Source organism: Manduca sexta, chromosome 7 (genome assembly GCF_014839805.1).
Source record: "Manduca sexta isolate Smith_Timp_Sample1 chromosome 7, JHU_Msex_v1.0, whole genome shotgun sequence".
Lineage (NCBI taxonomy): Eukaryota > Metazoa > Arthropoda > Insecta > Lepidoptera > Sphingidae > Manduca > Manduca sexta.
The window spans coordinates 2,243,024-2,267,540 of NC_051121.1; the positions used below are offsets into that span (position 1 = coordinate 2,243,024).

Genomic DNA, 24,517 nt, shown 5'->3' on the forward strand with positions numbered 1-24,517 from the left:
GTAGATCCGTGACATACGACCGAACTTGCTTTCGTTCAAGGCTACAAATCATGTCTAATATTCTAAAATATAATTTAAGTTTACAGTCTTTGTTTTTAAATGCTATATTAAAATAGAAAATACTAGAACTTCGACGTAATATTATGTTTACTAAAATCCATCTTCAGTAAATCTTGTTAATCAAATATTTAATTTTTGCTACTATTATTTCTAGTACATCTACATGTAAATTATGAAGAGGTTCGTGAGACTAATGCACAAGTATAAATTATATTCTTACTTTTTATTATATTTTCGAGTCTTCGCAAGAGTCTGAGACAAATTTTTGTAATTTTCTGAATTGGTTGTTATAAGCCCTAAACTGATTTATACTTCACAAAAGTTATATCTTAGTGTAGAAAGATATTTATTTAGGTAAATCAAAGTGTACAAATTATTTTAGTCCTTATAGGTTATTGAATAGTTACTATTTTTCCGTTAATTGGCATGTCCTTGTGATCATTCCAAGGTATATCTAGCGAATAAGGATACATTTGTACTCTGCATATTAATAGCTGCCGTTAGCAATTGTTTCTTAGACGAATATTGACAATGACCTCATTAGGAACACCTATTTTATCTTGAATATAGATTAGTAGTGTGCATACGTGAATAAATGCGTACCGTATTACCCTACGAGAATACAAAGACTCAAAACAAATTGAATAAGAGGCAAGTCAAGAATTTTTATGCCAAAAAGTTAAACTTTTGTATCGGGATAGGTACTTCGGGGAGCGAAGCCGCGAAAGTCCTAATAATTGCTAAATTTAGCTAACACGCTAAAAATAATAAAACTTATGCACTATAAATATAAAATAATAAACATTATTTAATCAGTGATTGATAATAATTTATTATTATTTAACAGAGCAAAAACTATTATTAGAAACTGCGTTTTAATTCGTATGTAAATTGTATCGCCACGGTTTGCCTTTCAAACTTCCTACATAAAAATGTATTATGTATTTGTACTAATACTTTAGCACCTCGTCTAACTACAATTTTGACTAACATTAAATCAATTTAATGATATAAGCTTGACAACATACATTTCTTCCTGTATAAAATGTTGCCGCATTACGACTAGTTTTTTCATACCTGTCAATTTACAAAAATGTCTTTTCATATGTAAAAAAAACCGTCTGAAATTCGAGGTCTCATTATCATTATACTATGACAATTTATTTTCGTCTTAGTCAAATAATCTAATATTAACGCTGGTATAAAGTTGCTATTTGTAGTAACAAATATAGGATAAAAATACTGCGCATTAAATTTAAATCATCGTTGAATCAAATATAAATTTTCGCCACACCTACGCTTCGTCTCAATAATGTAATAATTAATAACAATTGTCGTCAGTGTGGCCCCAGCCTTAAATGTTAAAAGTAAAAGGCCTGCAAAACGAAACTCTGAAAAAAGAATTTGCAAACTAACCTGTCCATATTCAAATACGGCCTCTGCCCGTTTCATTTATGGTATATAATGGTACATTATGTTTGATGATCATGGAACCTCACCATATACGTTATCAACATACAGGAAACATAAGTTGTTAATTTTCTGCTTTATGCCAGTTAATGATGATCCATTTGTTTTCTCTGAAAGCTCTCGACTTCCGCGTGGGAGGGGAGGTCGGTGTTCGATGCGTTAAGGAATATTTATACAAATTATAATACTTGTGTCAGTTTTACAAACCTTATATAATAACCTTAGAAGCTATACGGCAAAAAATATTCAAAATTGCCAGTTGTTAGGGTTAAGTAGATTGCAAGCAGATTATATTCTTATACTTTCTTTGTACACAATTATTGTATAGTAAGCTCTACAACTGCCATCAATGGCCAGAATTTTAAATTTCGAAGTAGGTACACCGTGCACGTCATCATTAGGTGTATTTACGTCTTTAAATCTAGATATTAATATGTGAAGAAAAATTTTGCACCTGTTTTAAACAAATTCCGCGCACGAAGCAGTGTGATATATGGCATGTTTAACGTTATATAGAGAAGGGCAGAAAACTAAAAATTATGTATAATATATTAAATTCGACGGTCGATTTTCGACGACTGGATGACAATTAATATTATATTTATGTAACATATATAATATTTATCTTTCAACAGCATGTTATTGTTATTTTAGACAATAATAACATGAGTAAAAAAATATACTTAAATTAGACATGAAAAAACACGCATAAGTATTTTATAATAAATTATTTACTCGCTCATTATATTCAAATTTATTATGATTAATACAACTCGATGGAATCTAGTTCTGGATTATGTTACTGATCATCTGATTGTTAAATTAATGGGTAACTAATTTATAAGTTTGTGAGTTTGTTTGTAGGTTTGTAGGAGCTATTCTCTGGAACTACTAAATCCGTTTTGAAAATTATTTCACTAATAGAAAGCTAAATTACTCCTGAGTGTTCTATGTTACTTTTTATTTTGGAAAAACTTTTAAGGCGGGCGGAGCCGTGTGAAAACTATGTTATAATTACACTAGTTGAACTTAGCCCAATTATAAAAAATATTTTATGGATTAAAAAAGTTGTGTCGGAGAAATTGATTCATAGAGCTATTTAATAAAAACATAATTAATCAAAGGGCCGCTTCGGTAGCGTAGTGGTGTGCTGCGAGCACGGTACGAAACACTCTGAGGTCCATGGTTCGAACCACGGGCCGAGCAAAATAGTATTGGGTTTTTCTGCTCAGTATCAGCTTGGATTTTGAAATTTCGGCTGTCTCACCTCTGCCTTCGATAATAAAGTCGTGATGCGAGTGTTTTTGTAATCTAAGTTATCTAGAGATCTTAGATCGAACTCAGTCATAAATTTTTGGACATGGTTAAGTAGGCCGAAATTTAGAAGTCTGACGGCGTGGGCGAGCAGGCCAATTGTCTTCTTGCGTTTACTACTAGTTCACACTAATTGCCTACAGTTTATTAGGTAATTGGCTTAGAGCTGTTTAAGCTACTATTTGGTCATTAACTGTTTTCAACTATAAATACTTTAATTCCATAATTAGTGTCATTCTTGTTACACCACAAAAAACGTTTCGAAATAAAAATTTAATCAGAGTGCGAAAATCATATTTTATTTTCATATTTATTTAATGTTATTTTGGTATGACACTGCATCAAACTATTTAATAAAAATAAATAAACCTAAGTTATGTAGGTTATTAGATGACAAAAACAGCAAAATAAAATTCTAGAAGTGTTTCAACGTTAATTATTCAAAAATTATTCGCACTAAAAAGCTTGTTTAAGAATATTCTATAGTCATATTTTATATTAGTGTTGAAGGAAAACATTGTGACGATTTTGTGAATTCTCCATGAATTTTGAGGGTATGTGAAGTTTGCGAGTCCGTAGGCTAGCGTGGTGGACTAAGACCTAATCCCTCTCGATAGTTGAGGAGGCCCATGCCCAGCAGTGGGACAGTATATAATACAGAGCTAATATTATACGTATATTTTATAAACATTATAAAAGTTAACAAGTGCACGTAAAATTCATTAGCATTTTGATGGTGTAATTCGAATGGCATAATTATTTAACTGTCGAGTGGCAGCAGTATGTTCAGTTTAAAGATATTGTAGCAAGTGTTGCGAAGTATGAGGCTCATTATGAGAAAATGCAATCTAGAGCTTTTTAATTAAATCCGAATTTTAGGTCTGGCACGCCAATTTGTTTGTAGACAGCGTACCTACCTTTTACAATAGTTTTATTCTTGTTATTGTCCTGATTAATATACAATATTATTCTAACACATATACATAAAAAATACATATAAATAAACGGATCCATACGAATTATGTTTTCCATTTATAATTTTTATTATGTATATTACGCGTAATGAGTCATTATTTTTAAAAGCGAATAAAATATTGCAATGAAAGAATTGTGGTCTGTTGACGGGGCCTTGCGTGTTAAAACAAATATTTACTTTTTTATGGCAATCATTTGCATACAATAGGTTATTTTGACTCGTGACATATCTAGACTTTAAATTAGTATTTCTTGTATTAGTATTATTGATTTAATTACAATTATGTTTGTTTATGTCACATAGTGTAAGCATAAAGTTTCGAGGTATAATTGTAATGGAGTTATGTTGAATTTGCTTTGGTCCTAATTCAATATTGATGCTAGATATTCATCTCATTTTTTGACGTCAATTATCTCTGTTTATATTATAATGTATGTGTCTATTGTTCTACGCTTGTGTAGTGGGAAACTAATTGTTTGTGATATAAAATTGCGGCGACAAAACATTGTACGTACATATTTTAATATTGAATCACAACATGCACATAACATCTTTGTCTTTGTTTCATTTTGTTCACACAATTCAACAATATGTGGTGGCAGTTGTGATGAAGCATATTATTAATAATAATAACGGTTTTAAATATGAAGTTATACGCCTTTTGCTGCTGAATGGTAGGAAACAAAAAAAATTAAAGCATCCACATTTAGCGGAAGATCAGGAGCCCATAATTTGATAGATAGATAGGTAGATCAGACTGAAATAAATAATTGCAAAAATTAGCGCCCTCCGCTTTAAAAGTGCAAAAAAATATTATGAGAGTATAAACACATGTGACAGTGGAGTAACTACACCATCAAGAGCCCGTGGCATAATAATAGAATGGGGCCCCGACATTAAAAATGTGTATATCTAGCGGCCTTATTTCAGGCCCCGGTTGGGAGAAGAAAAAGGATTCTCAGCTATTCCACCGAACTAGGCCTCCGAAAAACGCCAATGCCGGCATAGATTTTCCCGCCGAATTTTTTCAGATCCAAATGTACAATATTTAATAAAATTTATAACATTTTGTAGCCCTGTCGTCGGGGCTGATGGCATTTTGCCGGTCTTGCCACTCTATAGTTATGCTGCTGACAAGAGATCAGCTTCATGGTAATTTCTTTAATGACCTATACATTTATATAGCTTTACAACAATAGTCAGTCAAGCGATTTCAGTATCCCTCGTAACTGCATATTCAAATCCTTCGAAGCGTGTTGGTTATGGAATACATTGACGTAATAATGTTTGCAAGATATTGATACCTCCTGTTATGCTATGATATCCTAGTAATTTATGTGCGATTTATAATCAGTAAAATCGAGGACAAGTTTGATGAACTCTTTCATATTCATAAAGCCCTTGTGCCTCAGATGTATTGCGTCTACTGTCATCATGATTTAATAAAACTAAAATCTTTGCCAAACTATGTAATTGTATCAACAAGGCCTAAGATGTAAGTAGAGAAATCGCTCTCATAACATTAAACCATTGACAAAATAATAAAGACATTAAAATGTCTGCAACCTTCGCCGAGTCAAGAAGTTATTTTAATGTTAATAATATAAACAATTATATTTCTTAACATCCATTGAGGATAATAATAAATCAAAATGTTATTGGAGATGAAGAGTATTTTAATCGATTTCAACCAACATTATAGCGATACCTTTTTATCGATTTAAAGCCGTTTTAAATAAACGATCCCAATTGGTTCATTTTCGGAATCTTTAATGTGATTCCGAATCATTTGTAAGCATGTCAAAAACTTTGTTCCGATTGGTCCATTTTCGCGATAGATTGAAAAAAGTGATCGGATCGTTTAATGAAAATGGCGGTAAAGCAAGCGTTGTCATGTCATATTTAAAAAGTTTAAAGTCATTCTCTATCCAAAGCATGAACAGATTTTGATAATTCTTTTTATGTATCCGTACGCCAGATAATATTACGTATCGACAAAGCGTCCAGACAGTAAAATGATATGTCAATTGTATCAACGACGTCACAATTCTTTATTTATTTTCTGATTGACATATAATCTTGTAACATTGTATGGACGCACTGAGATTTCTTATCGCGTCTACTGTTGCAGAAGTACTCGGATTAGATAATGACTGTTGTGATGCGAAATTGTTTCTGCAATTTATAACCACTTCTAACACATTGAGATGAAAACATAGCAAGCGTGTAAGTAATATTTGAGAGTTCTTTCGATGTTCCAGTCAGTATTTAAACGATTCATATTTATTGAAATAAAAATATTTTACGGATTTTATATTATAATTTTCTCGTGACGTTTCGAAGACTGCAGCGTTCATGGTCACTTTGGGTACACGCGTAAATATAAGAAATCATGATATATATTTACTTTAGAAGTGTAGCGAAACAATGAAATTAAAATACAAACCTACTAATCCTATATTGTATGCTTATAACTAGTTCACTTTTCTCCGAAAGATTACAATGCATTTTACTTATAATAATAATTATTATAATTATTCACTTTTCTCCGAAAGATTACAATGCATTTTACTTATAATAATAATTATTATAATTAAGTACCTTTAAAATAAAGAGAATTGACCAATTATAATTAATATCGATAGTTATATCATACAAGTGGTTATAAATCATGATGCATATTTCTTATACTCAAATAAGTATTTATTACAGAGATGACAGACAATTTGATACATTTTCAATACGTTATGAAGCGATGCAATAAGTATGCGCCGGATTCGAAGCGAACAGTTTGCCCGGTCACGGCCATTTCTCAGACCTGTCTACATGTTGACTACACCAACGACTTTATTGTATAAAATTGCTCTTTATGTATTGTCTTGAAAATATTAAAAGTGTTTTGTTTAATGTCACAATGCAGATGTTTTGATTCCACTTACAAGGTGTGGAATCATTACAAGAGTATATGAATAATTAGGTGTTGCTTAAGACTTCTCCCGCGTAGATAGCCTTTTTCGATTTAAGAGTCCTTAAATACTGTAGTAATATATAGCGCTATCTACGACGCCAGTGCCATCTACTTAAACAATTACATTAAAAATCCCATTATTTTCAATGGGAAAATTACCGGGATAAAAAATTTTATGTGTTAATCCAGGACACGGTCTAGCTGTGTGTCGAATTTCATCTAAAACCGTTCAGCTGTTTCTGCGTTTATTTCTAACTAAGGTGCAAACAATTTCACAAAATTTCACTTTTTTTTTATTACCAAGATGAGATTTAGAGGAATGATATGAGGAAAATTATTGAGCAATCAAATTGCATAATATTTACTATTCAAAACCTTTATAAAAAAAGCAAAGAGACGCCTACCAAATAAAATAATAATTAATGCGATTCTTATGATAATATAGTTTTTTTGGACCCCGCTCCGGTTTGGTGGACACTTACTGGACGGGCACCATAAGCGGCCAGTCCAGTTCTATTTTTAAATTTAATTACTAAAAAATAATTACGTTTGAGTGCAATTATAGAATTTTTAAATTACATAACTTACGAACGAGATTTTTTGAGTTCAGTTACTGGATGGTCACGAAAAACATCGAATTGCGTTTAATGGCTTGTTAAAACGTCAAAAACTAGGCATAAAAAATATATAATTTTCGTACATTTTAGCGCTGCAAAAACCAAACTACCTCTTAGATGTTTCGCGAATAGATCTTGGCATATAGATTTGTTTTGATGAATTTTTATCTTCTTTCAATCGTTGATGATTTAATCGCTGTACCCTTGTATCTGAGCACTGAAACGTGAGGTTTTAGTTTCCAGTATCAGAATTGACACTTGCATTATTAATTATAAAAAAAACGTATCTGAGTTGCTCGGCATTTAAATTTGAGTTTGTTATGGGGATAGGTTCGCTTCCTATCATATCTTAGGTAAGCTTCGCGTACTGTACATATAAGTAACGTCCGTCCATTCGGGAAATTTATTCAGTTGATGTGCGTACGCAGAATTTAGATAATTATATTTAAACGTATATTGTAGCGAGTTTTTATTTATATTTCTTCCTGAACTATTGAAAACCTGACTAAATACAAGGTTTTTGTCACAATATTACATCTAACTGCTAGGTACATTTAATATAAAATTATGCATTTTCCGCCATTTTTACTAAGAAGCAATAACATTTATACAATTTAAAATTGTCTTTTAAAATTATTTAGTTACACATGTTTTATGTTTTCGTAGATTAAAATACATAAAATTTTAAATATATTAACAGTGAAATATGTTTTTAGTTAGTTAATTTTTTATATAAAAAAATATTATATTTGTTTCAGGGGCGCAAGGTGCGCTCGCGCAGCGGCTTCTGGTGTGCGCGGTGCGGTTTGCGGCGACAGGAGAGCGCGCAACATGCTCGCCAGCATTAAGGGCTTCTGGAAGGTCTGCCGGTACGGCGACCTCTACATGGTACGTCATGGTGACTATAAATCAGCGACATGATCTGCAGATCCCGCCACGGTTATGCAGGATCAAGTAATAAAAAAATAGGTAGACTGATAAACACAAATGCTTTAAAAGGTGGCAGTGTCCAATTTTTAACGGTAACAATATGGAAGAAATGTGCATACAAAATGCACAGTGTTCCAGTGTAGCATTTTTTTATATTATTTGGTAAGTAATTGATTCGTCATCGACCTGCAAGATGAAAGTAGAAACACGTGTTCCATATCATCTATATTGGGATACATATATTAAAATATTGTTACGTATATTATCTAATGTATTACACAATATTTTCGTACAGTTCACGCCGTGCTCTCTGTATGTCAAGGTGAAGGTCGTTTAAGAAAAACGAAATAGATTCAAATTTAGCAATATTTAACGAATCTAATGGTGTATGCTATTTGTTCTTTACTAAACATGATACAACTACAATCTCCGTTGTGTAGATAGTTTACATTGAACTAATTGAAACAACAAAATATATGCAACTGAGTATGCGTCACATATGATGTGTGAAGTATATCAATCCGCACTAGATCAGCGTGCCCTTTCATTGGGTTTGAACTTCGTAAGAAGTTTCATTAATATCAGACCAGTATATTAGCCGTGTAAACCTAACAAAGATACTTCGCATTAATATTAGCATGGATCTAACAACTAGGCATGGTAATAGCCATCATCTATCTGCGTCATTACGTGCGATGCGGAAGCCACATAAAAATATATTACCAGCCGATTGCATTATTATCTAAATTCTAGACAGACATTTAATTTTGGGGAATGGATCAAGTGGTATTTATATTTTAGCTATTTAAAGAATAATTATTGTACTGGTACTATGTGTTTGGACGGTATGCATTATATATTTTTTTATGTAGTTGAATAATATAATAATAATAATAATAATATCAGCCCTGTATTTTATACTTGCCTACTGCTGAGCACGGGCCTCCTCTAACTACTGAGATGGATTAGGCCTTAGTCCACCACGCTGGCCTAGTGCGGATTGGTAGACTTCACACGCCCTCGAAATTCCTATAGAGAACTTCTCAGGTATGCAGGTTTCCTCACGATGTTTTCCTTCACCGTTAAAGCAAGCGATAATTCACAAAGAATACACACATAATTTTTTTGAAAAATCAGAGGTGTGTGCCCTTGGGATTTGAACCTGCGGACATTCGTCTCGGCAGACCGTTCCACAACCAACTAGGCTATCGCCGCTTTTTACCGCTTTTTATCGCCGCTTTAGTTGAATAATATCACGAATAAAATTAAGCGTCATTGGACTGTTTTTGAATCATCAAATAAAATTTATTCGTAGGATAAAATACAATACAAACGAATTAAAATTGTCAGTTTTATGTAAGTTGTAAAATTGTCTCAGTTTTATATTCACTCAGGTTGTAATTCATTTATTGGTTAATTTCTATATGACTATTAAAAAAAATTGCCCGTAAATTCTTTTAAATCTCAGCGAAAACTTCCAGAACTTTGCATTATAACTACTGCGTAGTACAGCCTCTGATGTATTTGATTAAATTTCGTAATATTATTTATATTGCCGGCAACAACTAATTCGATCAATTATATTTTTTTACACTCATTTATTTTTATTAATTAAATGTTAGAACTTATAAATCATTAATTAATGTAAGAAAACGTCGTCCAATTGTAGATAGGTACAAGTCTTATTAGTAGTTTCATTAAAATATTCACGTCTTTACAAATACAGTTAGATAACGTATCGGTTCATTTAGCATTCACAAGAAGTCTAGACTATATTATCATTAAAATAGTGAACTTTCTGATGCAATTATTTTACTCGAATGATAAACTTTAAGGGCTATTTGTGACGGGTAAGGAGGCATAAGACCTCCATCTATTTTAAAGAAATACTGTTCAGATGCTTTACAGAACGTAAAATAATATGAAAAATCTCTTGTAATTTAATAATAAAGATAAAATTACAAAACACAATATTTTCGCCCAAAAAAGTATTTTAGGTCACACAAAAAATATATAAAATGATTCGTCCTTTCAACCTGACGTACTTACTATAAACAATATCGAACATAAATTCACACAATATACTACATGATCGTGTTTGTGAAATAATGTAAAGGAAAATCACGAGATGATGATGGTATTGCATAATATTGAATAAATATTATGCAGTTTTGTGGTTCGGGTGCCGGTGGCACAGGACAGGTTTATCTCGCTGTGGACTCGCTCGTTAAACCTTATTTTTCTTTTATTGGGTAAACACGTGCAAATGTTGGATAATATGGCGCAAGTGCAATCTGGATTTTATGGTGGTGGGATATATTTTATATTCGCCGGGATGACGACAGCACATAAGCTTTTAAACCCGCTATAATAGCCCTTGTAAGTGTGTCGCATTCCGGGATCAGCCTCTGTACATTCGATTCCCACAGGCCGACATAATTGTGTCGATTGTCGAGGGGTAATCATCTCTCGTCAGTCGACATTCTATTGCACCTCACTCCACTTACCATTAGGTAGAGACGCTCTACCTATGTTTATATGAAAAGCTTGTTCAGATATATCTGAAACTTCATAATGTTATTGCAACAATGTTTTTTATTATGCATGTACTGTTACAAATTTGCATAAGAAATATATTTTATTTTATTCGAACAGAATGTTAACTTAATACTGGTTTTAAAATATTTTAAACATTATTATTTGTTTGTTTTTTAATCATAAAAAAATTATATATTTTTTGTGATTATAAAAAACGAAGGATGTTACAAAAAAAAAACTGAGCTCAAAATATGTATGTTTATAGTCTATATAGTTGCTTTGATACTTCGACTACAAAATATAACCTTTGTCAAATTTACCTTGTTTATAATATAGATAAGTAAAATTTTAAACTTTATTTAAATTAAAACTAAGTTCCTATTACTTTAAAATTGTTTCTTTTACATTTATTTTCCTATACTATCCTATACTATTACCTACATGGTAAGAGAAGCCGAATTGTGTAACTTTCAAGATTCGTAGGTACTACATACCGGCGTGGGTTCTACGACGTCTACGCCGTAGCACTCATTAATATAATCTTGCATTTTTAATTCGCTCCTTACAAGCAAATTGTTTTGATAGTGGAAAAGAATATTGCTAACTGTATTTTCATGACGTGACATTAATATTGTTTAAATGAATAAATTCAGTCTTAATTGCATACAAAAAAAAATACCGTTCATAACAAACATTATAACACGAATACCTAATAACGGCATTTAAAATCAATACAAAAAAATAATGACTGCAAGTGCAGACCAACTATATAATTCGCCTATCTAACGCGATGTATTTACGTGGCATACAAAAAACAGTTATGCAACACGGGTTGGCATTGAGAGTGCGCGGTCAAACGCGGGCCAAGTTCAATAACGCGCGGCGCCGCTACTACGGACCCGCGGTAACTTCTCACTGAGCTGCGAGCCTGGTGTAATTTCGGAAGTTTCGAGAATCTTTTTAGTGTTTATGTGGATTTTGGGTACTTTTGGTGATACGGGGTCGAAGAGGATTTAATTCATTAAAAATCTACCTATCAACACACCTGCTGACTTTTATGTTTTTTTTTTAATAAAAACACTTTAATAGAATTATCACGTGTGACCATAAAAAATAGCACTTTTTATTTATAAAGAAGAAAACAGGACCGCGCTGTCCCTTAGAGACATCAGGACTTGTAGCCAATACAAACAAAAAAACTGTATAGGAATGACATATCTTAGCGAATAGCGATAACTTTGTCGATAAGATATGCTCCTGGGGTTTAATTACATAATATTCGACAATTACAACGCCTTTTCTGTGTCTAAAAACGCTCAAGTGTTTGGTTTCTGCTACTTGGTTACATAAATACACAAAGCCTATGTACAAGGCTACCTACCTGTAGTTCCTATTAATGACCTACCCATGCTATGCTTATATAGAGCTGCCAAGTAAAATATTGTTAAAAATAAATAAATTCAAATGTAATGTATTTATTTTGTACAACACAACTGATTGCTCGTCAAACAGCTTAATATTTACAATATGGATGGGTGAGGTCACGTCGGAGCAGCCGAAATTATTTCGGAAGCGGAACACGATAATTTGTTTTCATTTATGCGAGAAATTCGCTACACCACATTCAACTGTCGTTGTAATTGGTTGAGTATTTATCTTTTTGGTGGAATTTTCCGTAATTTTTGATAATATTTTTGCATCAACTCTCGACCTCGAGGGTTTGCGCGGAGTTAAAACTTAATTATTGCCTTTCTTGTCTGTTAGCACAATAAAAACTTAATCGATTAGCTTGTTAATAATCTGATCAAAGTCTAACTAATCTTTCTGTAACAAGTAATTTTCCTCGTATACAAAATACAATTAAGCATGGATAAACCCAACCTAAGACGTTTAATATTTTATATTCCATTACCATACATAGGAAGGTTCTTAAATCTAACAAAACAAAAAATCCACACGTCAACCTTTCTCATTTTGTTAAATTAAGTAAAAAACGCCACTTACAAACAAAAAACGTGATAATTAGCCGTGTTAAAGTACACCTAGAAAAAACCTTCGCTCCTTAATAGGGCAGGGACAGAAAAAAATGAATTTTACTCTCACGTCGACGCGGGCAGTCGGCAAGTCAACGCACCTCACGTAATTAGGTGACGTTCCGTGACGCAAACGCAACAATGGTAGGGGTCGGTCACAGGTTGATGGTCATCATTTTTACACAATTAAGATTAAAAAACAATGGAACAGTGTCAAATGTATTTTCCTAACGCGGCCAAATGCACTGTTGATTGAAAGCCTCTTTCAGTACAGCGATTTTGGTCGGTTGACTCGGGAACTTGTTAGCAGTTTTACACCATGTTTAGTACGCCGTGATTAAGTGGCGAAGAGTGAAATTTTCCGTATGGGAGGCCGACACTAATAATAATTATAGCCTACTATGCTATAAATGTGAATTATTTATTTATTAATAATATAATTTATTTTAATAGTTTTCTTACATATATTATAAAAGGGAAGCCGGTAGGAATCGGGTTATATGGATTTTTCGTTATAAATGTGATTTTTTAAAAAATCGGGTACTAAATATAATATGTATCATCGCAAATATTACACATCTTCAAGTGGGAATGGAATGTGTTAGAAGTGGATTTAACTCGTAAACGCGTAAAACCCAAACGTAGGACTCGCGAATAATCAACAATAACAAAAATTATGTAACGACTACAATCATTTTTTTACTCTAATAATTACACGTATATTGAAAAAAAACCCGAATCGACAATTGGCAGGTCAGTCTCGCGGGAAAACCTGAAAATTATTCATACAATTATAGTATTTTTTACTGTTTACTACTTTGTACGTTGTTTTAAAATCAATTAGTACGAGTACAAAAACACATTAGATCAAAAAAGGAAAGGTCTTTAAGTAGTCATCGACGATATTAAAAACCTGTTTAAATCACTATATTAGCTGTCGCCGTGAATAATTAATAATTACGCGGTATTTCGTACAAGCCGCAAGACTATATAGACGCGACCTTAGTATAAGAATCTGAATAATTTATTTGTCAAACATAGATTCACATTACAGATCTTAAATAAATAAAGTAGGGCTCTATGATTTGCCATTAAGGTGTACAAATATTCCTTTTTTCAATTATATTATTTAATATTAGAAAAATCCTATGACTCTTAATTGCAAGGAGTTGCTATTGCTTAGTGCAAAGAGGTCACAAATGTCATTAAATATACAGGCTTGATATAAATAGTATTAAAAAAGAAAGGATACAAGCACAATGAAATAATTGATCATACTGATTCGATAAAGCGAGTTATTCTTGTTCAGTTCCATTGCTTTGTTTGCGGAAACCAGCGATATGTATTTGCATAAACGAAACATGAATTTTGAACTCGTTTAACGATCGTGAAATAATGAAAGCAAAACAAACACCACCAAGGATACTATTTTATCGTACAATCATTATTGAAAAATTTACGGAAGCGGAAAATGTAGACAATAAATATGTCGGATGTGAAATTCGGGTCATAACGTGTCTAGGTTGTAGACGATAAAAATAATAGAAAAAAAGGTATTTAATGCATTGAAAGAAAATTTATTATAACGCATTATCTCGTTAAATAATTTTCTATTTAAATAACAAAAGTATATTGATTTTTTCCGAACTTTAAAAATTATTATTTGTATCTATTATTAATTACATATTAAATAATAATTTAACTAATGACTAGCTAATTTCATGGTGTTAGTTTCCCGTGACTGTGTGCGAGCGCATCGTAAACATATACTCTCATAATTTTTCCCTAACGTTCCAAAAGTAGTATAACTTCAAAAAAAATAATCGTCTACTGATTAAAATATATCAGAATAACTACTAATTAGGCAGGCATAACGCATGGTCTATTAAAATCATAAAACCATATCATTTATTGTATAAAAAGAATAACTGAATTTATAAAACAGTCTGAAACTTTGTACCAGGATACCATAAAACGGAACTGTGAAGCGAAACGAGCCAATTCACAATTGAAAACCTTTTGGAGCGTGACGTACTAGTGGCGACAGGGGAAATTTTCCTTAAAGGAACCCGACGCAACATATATGTACTAATATTCATGAATATGGTCTACAAATCGTTCTGATGATAAGTAGATTTTACATAAAGGGAAGCCAGTAGGAATCAGGGTATGTGGACTCATGGCTACTGTGACGTATGCATAAAACTGATGCAGGACTATTTTTCACCCTTCGTTTAAATAACAAATATGAATGGGCGTAATAGGTATATGTTTAAAGCATTTATTTTGAATTTAAGCGTAATTTTGCGTATTATAAACTCACAAAAAAAATTTATTGTATTTAATTGTGTAATATGCGGTCATTTTGAAATTATGTTATTATTATTTTAAAATTACATGTTCGGTGTTCAAATTATAAAAGTAATTATAAGTTGTAATTTTGTTTTAGTAAATTTAGTAATAAAAATAAGACCACAATTAAATTGGGTTTTATTATTAAAATTTTAAATATATCATTATTAAAAGTCATTTTATAGGATTGTTACCAGCCAATGAGTAGAAGTAACATCGTATTAACTTCATAAATGTTTTATGACGAAGTTTTATAGATTTATTGACTTGATTTTTTAATATAGGTACGGTGTATATGTAAATATTGTCGCCGTAAATTAAATAAGCCGAGCTAGCTAAGGTGAGGGACACACGTAGCAACAAAACGTTAGATTTTTGGATTAAAATTATATTACTTGCAGTGGCAAAGGGTGGCTTTTTCAAAAGCGAACCCGAGGAAAAAGTTGCCTTAGTTAATATATCGCAACCAATTTAACAGAAAACAAAAACTAAGACAAACGGATTATATCGATGCTTCGCTATTGATTACTTGCATTATAAAGTATCGAAGGTATGGGAGATAAAAGTCTCACGTTATATACCACGCTCAAGTCTAAGATAACTTTGTTTACTATTCTGCAGTTGCGTAGGGTCCATATAACCCGATTCTTACCGGCTTCCCTTTCGTAACTTATGTAAAATCTAATTTTCATTGGAACGATCTGCACAATTCATTTATGCATATTAGTAGTACCTTTATTTATTTATTTATTTATTCAATAGTTACACCATCGGTTTACCACTATAACCTTACAACTAATACAATGTTTTTTTTTTATACTAGGTGATAAACCTTTACAGTTGTATACAACATTATATTAACATTTTTATTTATGTTGTGTCGGGTACCCTTTTGGAAAATGTCACCATTCACCGCTGCTACTCGGAAACTATATTTTTACTGTACGGTTTTATCAAGCCTGTCGCTAAGCAGAAGACAAAACACTATTGTTCCGATATGAAGAGATTGTAGCTGATATGCATAAGGCTCTTACATATAATATAGTAGCAACAGTACTGTCATTCATGCTTCTGAGGAGTGATGATACCTTCATCAGTTTTCATTCAGAATAGCAATTTTCTCAAAACGTGTTCTTTTACTGTATTCTAAGTTACTGTTCATTGCATTACAAACTAATTTTATGACCACTATACTTAAATAATAGTTTTATTGTACCTCCGCATGATTTTATGCGAGTTTAAGTCTATTTTTATGGTATAATTTTATTAGTGTGTAATTAGGTACTATATATGTCGGATTTCACAAGAGAATTAACCGTATTTTAATTGTCTTAGTTTAAATATACCAGTTATAATTTTAGATGAGTTGTAATTTAAATGGTTAAGTACTGGTGGGATATGGAAGAACGAGATCAATTCTTAGCAAATTTCAATATTAAATGCTTCATACAATTCCAAAAAGGTATAGATACACATGATTTGCATATTGTAAACACAAGAGATAATCCAATGCAAAGCTTTGACGTCAAATGTTTTCTTAGATATGTCAGTAATTCTTTATTCAGAATTATCTGAAGTACACCGATTTTTCTGGCGTATAATAAAATCACCATGACAACATACATTTCAGTGGCGTAGGGTCCATATAATCCGATTCCTACCGGCTTCCCTTTCGTATTTTATGTAAAACCTTATTATCATAAGAACAATTTGCAGACTGGTTTTATATCGATGTCCAACTTTTGCATAAACATAAGATTACAATGTGTGTTATTTCGGAATTAGATTATTACCAGTAAAGAACGCCTTCCTGGCGTCAAATCGTGATGAAAAATTACTTAAATACACATTCACAACTACTTTTGAATAACGAGTATTGATAAATGAAATATACCATTAATTGCAGAACTTGCATTTTATAGCCGATTTTATCAAACTGAAATGAAGTTAAAATTATTAGCACAATGTAAATAACTTTCTTATTTTATTAGTTCCTTAGATGCCAGAAATTGAGGCAGAATTGCAGCGCTTAAATGGAAGATATAGATGGATTTACTTTGTATGTATAGAAGCACGTATATTTACGTCATCAATATTTTATTTAAAACATAATATTGATTGAGATTGAAAGCCGCCTTCTAACCGCTCTTTCTGTACGTCGCCTTATCATCAATCAGCGAGCGAAAACCTGACGCGTGTGTTACATTTTGATTATCGAATTTTCCACAGCCACGGCTGATTTGAACCAGATCTTATTAATGAAAGCGGTACATGTGACTCACGCATACAAATAAATGTCATACAAACTATAAATAATATATTAGTTATAATATTAATGTATTTATAAATGCAAACGCTTTTTATGCGGCTGTCATCTTTTAACCACGTGTAATGGGTAGGAACTTATATTTTAAGACAAATTCAAAATATTATTATCCTCTTTTTTTAACATCGATTTATAATATAATTAATAATAAATGTTTTGATTTGTATTTGATATTAAATGAGACAAATTTAATATACGTATATTTACGTCTAAGATTCATATAATGAAGGCACGACGCACGCAACTCATAGAAACCAATAAATCGATATATTAGTACCCGTCGACGTCGTGACACGTTCAATGTAATTTGTGTCGATTAACATTGTTTTATGGGGTCATCTCGATCCGCTGATTTTGTTACAGATTACACGTTTTCAATGATTTAGGACGTGTTTATGTTGCACGAGTAGTTTTTTTATAGCTAAAGGCTAAATGAGCAAATACAGCGTCTGTTAGTAAATTATTATCACCTACACTGCAGCACGAGCAGAAGTTTCTTCATACAATTTAAAGGATAGATAAATATTTGGATATTTCCTAACTATCCCTTTATCAGAGATATTGTATGATATAACAATATAATTTTCGTGTGTAGTTTTTATACCGTTTAAACAACGTGTTATGGGGTGAACTATTATGTACCATATGTAATACGTAATTAAATAACTATCATCAAGGTGGATTAGTTGCAAGAGTACTTGGCGTGTAGTCCTTTGTTTTAATGTATCTAAGAATCTACACAGCCCGTCATAAAAATACTGCTCGGGACGTAAAATAACGTAGTTAGTAAAATAAAAACCGTATTTAATCATAATATTTAAGTTAATAAAAGAAATTGTTAATGACATATAAAATATGTCTACAACGATTATGTTACATGTAAATAAAAAAATAATTGTTAACAGCGCGTATAAAAGTCAAATTAAATGATTATAGTTAACGAGAGTACATAATTAACTGTGAAGTAAATTACACCGGTGACATTTATAGGTAAATTTTGGGTCAAAAATTGGCTTGTCGCAAAACATGATCTGAAATGTGGAGGTAAAATACTGCGGAAATAAAGCATAATTAATCATAGTGAGTAAAACGTTACGCCTATGCCAGGTATCTCTGAAAGAACGATAAATATTGCCTTATAACCATTCCATAGAAATTTAATACCACATATGCTAGTGTTTGGAAATGTTTGTATTTTTAGGAAGAATTCGGTTTGATTCTCGCGATAAAACGTCGGCTATAATGTATCACAGGAGATAAAATCCATGGCAGTCCCATAAACTAAATATTTAAACCCGCCAGAGTTACACTCTACGTTTATTTCACGCTTTGCATTATATATATAAAAAAATAACAAACTGGAATATTACTAATTCATTAATTAACTCTTATGCACCACTGTTCATATGTATAGGTATATAAACTAATTAAATATTCCGACTACAACCTTATGTAACATAATTAACATATTCCTCACGAGACGCTCACACGATCTCGAACGTTCCACATCAATGTAAATTAATCGATAATTCCACCTGTATATTAACATAGGTACAGTCATCCGCACTTTTGGGTTTTTGCCAACAATTTTTTCCTTCACAAAAATAAAAGGTAATTATTTTACTGCATACAAACAAATAAATGTTTCCATTAAACGTGTATAAGCGATTTTAAGTTTATAATTTCTTAAATTTACTGCACATAAAAAAAATCTATCAAACGTCTATAGACGATTTCAAGTTTAGAATTTCTTCAATTTACTGTACATAAGAAAAAACATGTTTCTATCGAACGTTATGGCTTATTATGGCTTACTGACTGTACGTTCTAATATTATTACTACCGAGCCTTGCCAAGTGTTAATGTCGCTGAACTTTACTATGTTTTGGCAATGTTGTGTGCACAAAAAGTAATTCGACTACGCAGATAGGTGAAACGGAATATTTATTTGTGTATTTTTTCGTTAAATTAAAGCAATTTTAGTTAAATTAAAGCTGAATTTGGTCTGTATAAGGACATTCAATGCAATGAATACAAATTTTTTCATAATGTTGCATATGATTGGAAATATGATAAAACCTTGTTATACTTTTACGCACTTACTTATATCTTATTTGATAACGTCTTTTATTACAAAAACCGAATACCTTCAAAATATATTTGTAACCACTAACTAACCAGTCTATTAATAAATAAATTAATTGATTTCAATTAATGTAAATGTCAAGTGGGACATTTTTGGAACTTTATATCGTTATTTTAATCAAATAACATGTATGTAATGTACGTTATGTTAAATAACAAGATAATGGACAAACTAAACGTGGTATTACTCGTTTGTGCTCGAGGCTGTATTCAGATCCTATAAATTATAGCAGTGGTAATGTAACTGACCAGTAATAAAAAAAATAATCAGAATGATAGTTCTACATATAAGCGACTTTAAACGAACATCATTCAGTTTTTCAACTCTATGTAGAGACATTATTTGCTTACTTACAAAGTAATAAAATTATTTGTTAACATTAATAAAGATGTCAAAACAATTTTATATTAATAATAATCATTATTATAATGCTGGAAACAATAGATTTTATTCAAACTGTAGAGAATTTGTAACATTTTCTCATACAAAATAAAATAAAAAATAAACTAACTAAGCTTTATAACAAAAGCTTTCCAACAATAAACTCCGCTGAGTACCAGGCTCGCATGACACGCAAAGAGGTAAATACGGTCGAGTGAAGGCATCAAACGCACGGTCAAGGCTGTCCCGCGCTCGAGCACCGCTCGCATATCCTTCCGATTCATGAGAGCTTGGTACAGCAATGGATTTAACTGAACATTTCCGTCGTTTTTGTTTTCCGGGACAAAATCTTACTTTAAATTTTTTTATGCAATTTATTTTATATGTAGTAAGTAGAGAGGGATAATAAATTGTTATTATTACGTTACTATTAAATTGAATAATCCAAGTATCAAATTGCATTCAACACAGAGGATTATAATATTAAAATATACAAGTTATTATACCTTGTCAACAACAAATGTGTAGTTATGGTTACTTTTTAATTGAAAGTATAATATGTAACAAATCTCTTTCTTTATCTGTCCTCTCAAATAGCTGATTTAAAAGTGTGTCACGAATGTAGATATTGTTCTAGAAGGGACCGTTGTATGTGACATTATATGAAAATGTCGGGCGATAGGCATTGATAGGCGCGGTTGTCGCAGGTCTGCGCGGGCGCAACGCGTGGTAAACACATGCGGCCTTACGTTCACTGCAAGGTGCAGAATCCGGCGCACTATTTTACACCGCGGTATTGACCGCTAGAAGAGGCTAAATATTTATTTTTCTTTTTATGATTTACATGGTACTAAAACACGGGTAATTTCTAAATAAGACCAATTTCCTAAAATTATTCTGAAAATTCGCCAGCCTGATGTTGAAAAACTTATTTTTTTCCGAAGTCTAATCAGGGATATTATCAAATGTTTGTTTTCCAAAATTATTTATCTTAGTGAGTAAGATTGCGCTAACTTGAGAAAACCATTCTTTTACAATAAAATATCATTTTATGAACTTGTATTCCACGGAGAGAGGGTGATAACTTTTTGTGCTAATTAATTTACATATAATGACCTGTACGGCAATAAGAGTTTTTATAAACACATAGTTAAAGTATAATAATTAAAATTAATAAATGTTTTTTGCTAGTTTTAAATTTTACAATTTTTTTGCTGATACGCTGGCTGATTAATGTAAAAATATAAAAGAATTTTACGGTTGTCGACACAATCTTAGATTTTTTTGCCTTTCTATATATTGAGTGAGTGATGTACATATTATTTATCCGTCTAGGCAGATAGGGTCTGTCTCTGAAATCGACTAGTTTGAAAACACTACCGTGTTCCAGTATAAAGGTCATTGTAACCAATGTAATTATTGTGAATTTAGCGCAATTGCATCTACGTCTTAGGATGACGAGCGCATGATAGTTTCGTGCAAGTTTTATTAGAAACATACTTGTTGCACCATACGGCCATACAATAAAAAAATCACTTTATATGTTTATTTTGTTTTGACTGCACTGTATTGCTATTAAGTATAGTCAACTAAAACAACATTTTCACGTAATTTCTCGTCAGACGGGTGCGTAGTGCGTGTCGTGCACAATGGGGCGCGGTTTCACGGAGTCGCTTCCGTCAGAGCTTTATTTCCGTATGTGCACCAATAAATAATATAAAATCGGTTCACGCGTGCCCGCCGCCGGTCAGTATCCATTGCAATCCACACATAACAAGTTGGGATGTATACCTCTAATTACAAATATATAGAGAAGTATTTTGACTCGATTGGCGCCAATTTGACTGTGAGTATTTGTGTTTTATCAAGCTTTCGTGCGAGTTCTGCAATCGGACTGTGATAGTGTATCGTTAGTTACAGTTGATTTTTTACTGAACGTAAATGTTGAGTTTATAAAAAAAACAATTTTAAGTCTTAATACAAGTGAAAAATAAAAAAATAAATGACAAATTTCTTGGAACATTGATTCTCTCGACCATTAATGTAAACATTTTAATTGAATGAAAATGTTTACCAGGCATACTTAATAAGGCGTAATGAACAATTAACAACCCGTACGTCAATGTTTTATACAATGAAAGGTTTTAAACGCCTGCTAGCTACACGTTCGATTAAAAATCAAAATTTAGATTTAAATAGTTTTATTAGAAATATTTTAAATCATCCTATCTATCGCTGCACGCTTTCTGTCAAAAACAATGTTGTAACAATTAAATACACGTATTATTTTAAGGATATATAAAAAAGCAACCTTTATATTGCGCTAAAGTTTAGCGCACGAGCTGCGTCTATGCGACAAGGCGAACCGGCACACTCGGAACAACACACTTGTTACACACGACACATGATCGGAAACATTCGTGTCGTAAAGCTGAGGGCAGCCTACATATGGTTACATTTAAAAAGTGTGTTGATTGAAAAGAATATTCATATTGCTCGAGAAATTATAGATTCTTTAAAGGGTGGGAAATAAGCCGGAATTTGTGATCTTTTTTTCCTTGCTTTAGTAATAATTGGACTTCTGATAATATGGTATCAGCATTTATTTCCGAGTAGTACAATAAAAAGAGTCTATTCTGTTTTATTGTTGGATGGAATTAAGCTTTTTTAAGTAAGGTGCTATTTTTAAATCTAAATTAATTTAATATTTTCATTTACTACATTTATTAAAAGGGCGGAAACGGTTGTCTATTTTGGGCTTGATGCATTTAAACATTTTAATTAATTCAATTATATTTTTAAAGTAGAAATAATTTATATATGAAAAATGTTCATTACATGTCTAACATAGAAGATTAGGTTCATTATTACAGTAGAATTAACATATATTTAGCATAATTTTCCTCCACTTTTTGCGTCTACGTTTTTCATACATTTCCGGTGTTTTCGTTCGTAGCAGCTATTGTTTGTAATTCTTCTTTTTTTTTTGTAAATACATAAACTACGCGATGTCGTTTGAGAAATTTCATTGCTATAAATTCTCTCGCCATCTGAGCAAATAATTAATATATATTTATAGATGAACATATATTGGAATATGCGGTTGTCGTTGAGTGGTATTTTGGTCTTTAATAATTTATGAATAATCAATTATTTCCTCGTAACTGAAGTCTGTTTCATTATAAAGTCTGGTTAACACAATGAAAGTTTTCGGGTAAATGAGATAAAAAATTCTGATTGTGTAGAGACGTAAAGTTAGCCGGCACTGTAAAGGAACAGACGGTTGCGTTCTTCTAAGGAAGGAGAATATCTCCAGTCAGGCTGATGTTGTAGTCCCAGAGACGATGATTAGATGGCGCTGTATCTCAATTGTGACGTCACAGTGTAATCTTACTCGCATTAGCTTTCAGACCAACGGTTTATAGTTACTTGCATAAAAATATATGAACTCTATGAACGAGTAAAATCACGATAAACAACTAATTTGCAATAATGAGGACCGTTCCGCTAGTTGCACACGATTAAACGGGTTGGTACTTATATAAAGTGCTTCGGAAGTGCTAAATAATTAGTTTGTCGCACAAAAAACATAATATACAAATAAATCTACACGTGTACTAACATATGTAGGTGCAGAGAGCAGGGTTTCTCCTGTTTCTTATTATAATTTTTTACGTACTGATAGAGATATATTTTAATATCGTGTGCAAACAAATTTAAATGATTTTAATTAGTTATGGTAAATATAGATATTATTAAACTTTTATTGCGATGGTGCTGCGTCAAATTATGTTTACGGTCGGTTGTTCAAATGTATTTTGAATAAGCTACGTTGTTATGTGAAAAGATTCCATGAATTGACGCAATGATTTACTTTTTATGTTTATTAAATTATCAAATTAGTTTAAGTATTCTGCATTAATTACGCTTATTATTTAGGAATAACAAATGGTTAGTCTCATATTATATATCCACTATAATGTAGAAAAACACGACATTTCGTGTATTTTTTTTTAACGTAAGAATGCAAAAACGTTCCAACTTCTCCAAACATAATAGGTATAGTCAGTCACAAGAAATAGAGCGAATTTAAAACCCCAAATAGCCTTATAAACTTTTGTGTTCTTACCATAATTTTTATCTTCACAAGAATTAAAAAGAAATTGCTATTTTACTTGCACACAAAGAAAAAAATAAACGTGTATTCACGTTTTGAATTTGTCTAGCTATTTACGTGGCTGACTGTACCCAGCAAAAAAAATATGAACTATCATCAAATTACTGTGTCAACGGGGCGGCAATCTTTGTAACTTCGACATAGTTACTGACGTACGATAATTATCGCACGGCGTATCACCCGAGATGATGACAGTGTTGCGCGCATGGGCGACGACACGTGCGCGGTG

General features: G+C 31.9%; 2 protein-coding genes across 4 annotated transcripts in view; one reads left to right on the forward strand and one right to left on the reverse strand.

The window, feature by feature from the left end:
• Positions 1–24,517, reverse strand: part of LOC115455575 (neurobeachin) — a 665,858-nt gene that overhangs the window by 69,110 nt on the left and 572,231 nt on the right. The window lies entirely within an intron of this gene.
• Positions 1–24,517, forward strand: part of LOC115455576 (facilitated trehalose transporter Tret1-2 homolog) — a 99,835-nt gene that overhangs the window by 49,750 nt on the left and 25,568 nt on the right. For all 3 annotated transcript variants that reach the window (XM_030184214.2, XM_030184215.2, XM_030184213.2), the window contains exon 2: positions 8,164–8,293. In XM_030184214.2, the coding sequence (XP_030040074.1) occupies positions 8,164–8,293 (130 nt within the window). The remainder of the gene's footprint in view (positions 1–8,163; positions 8,294–24,517) is intronic.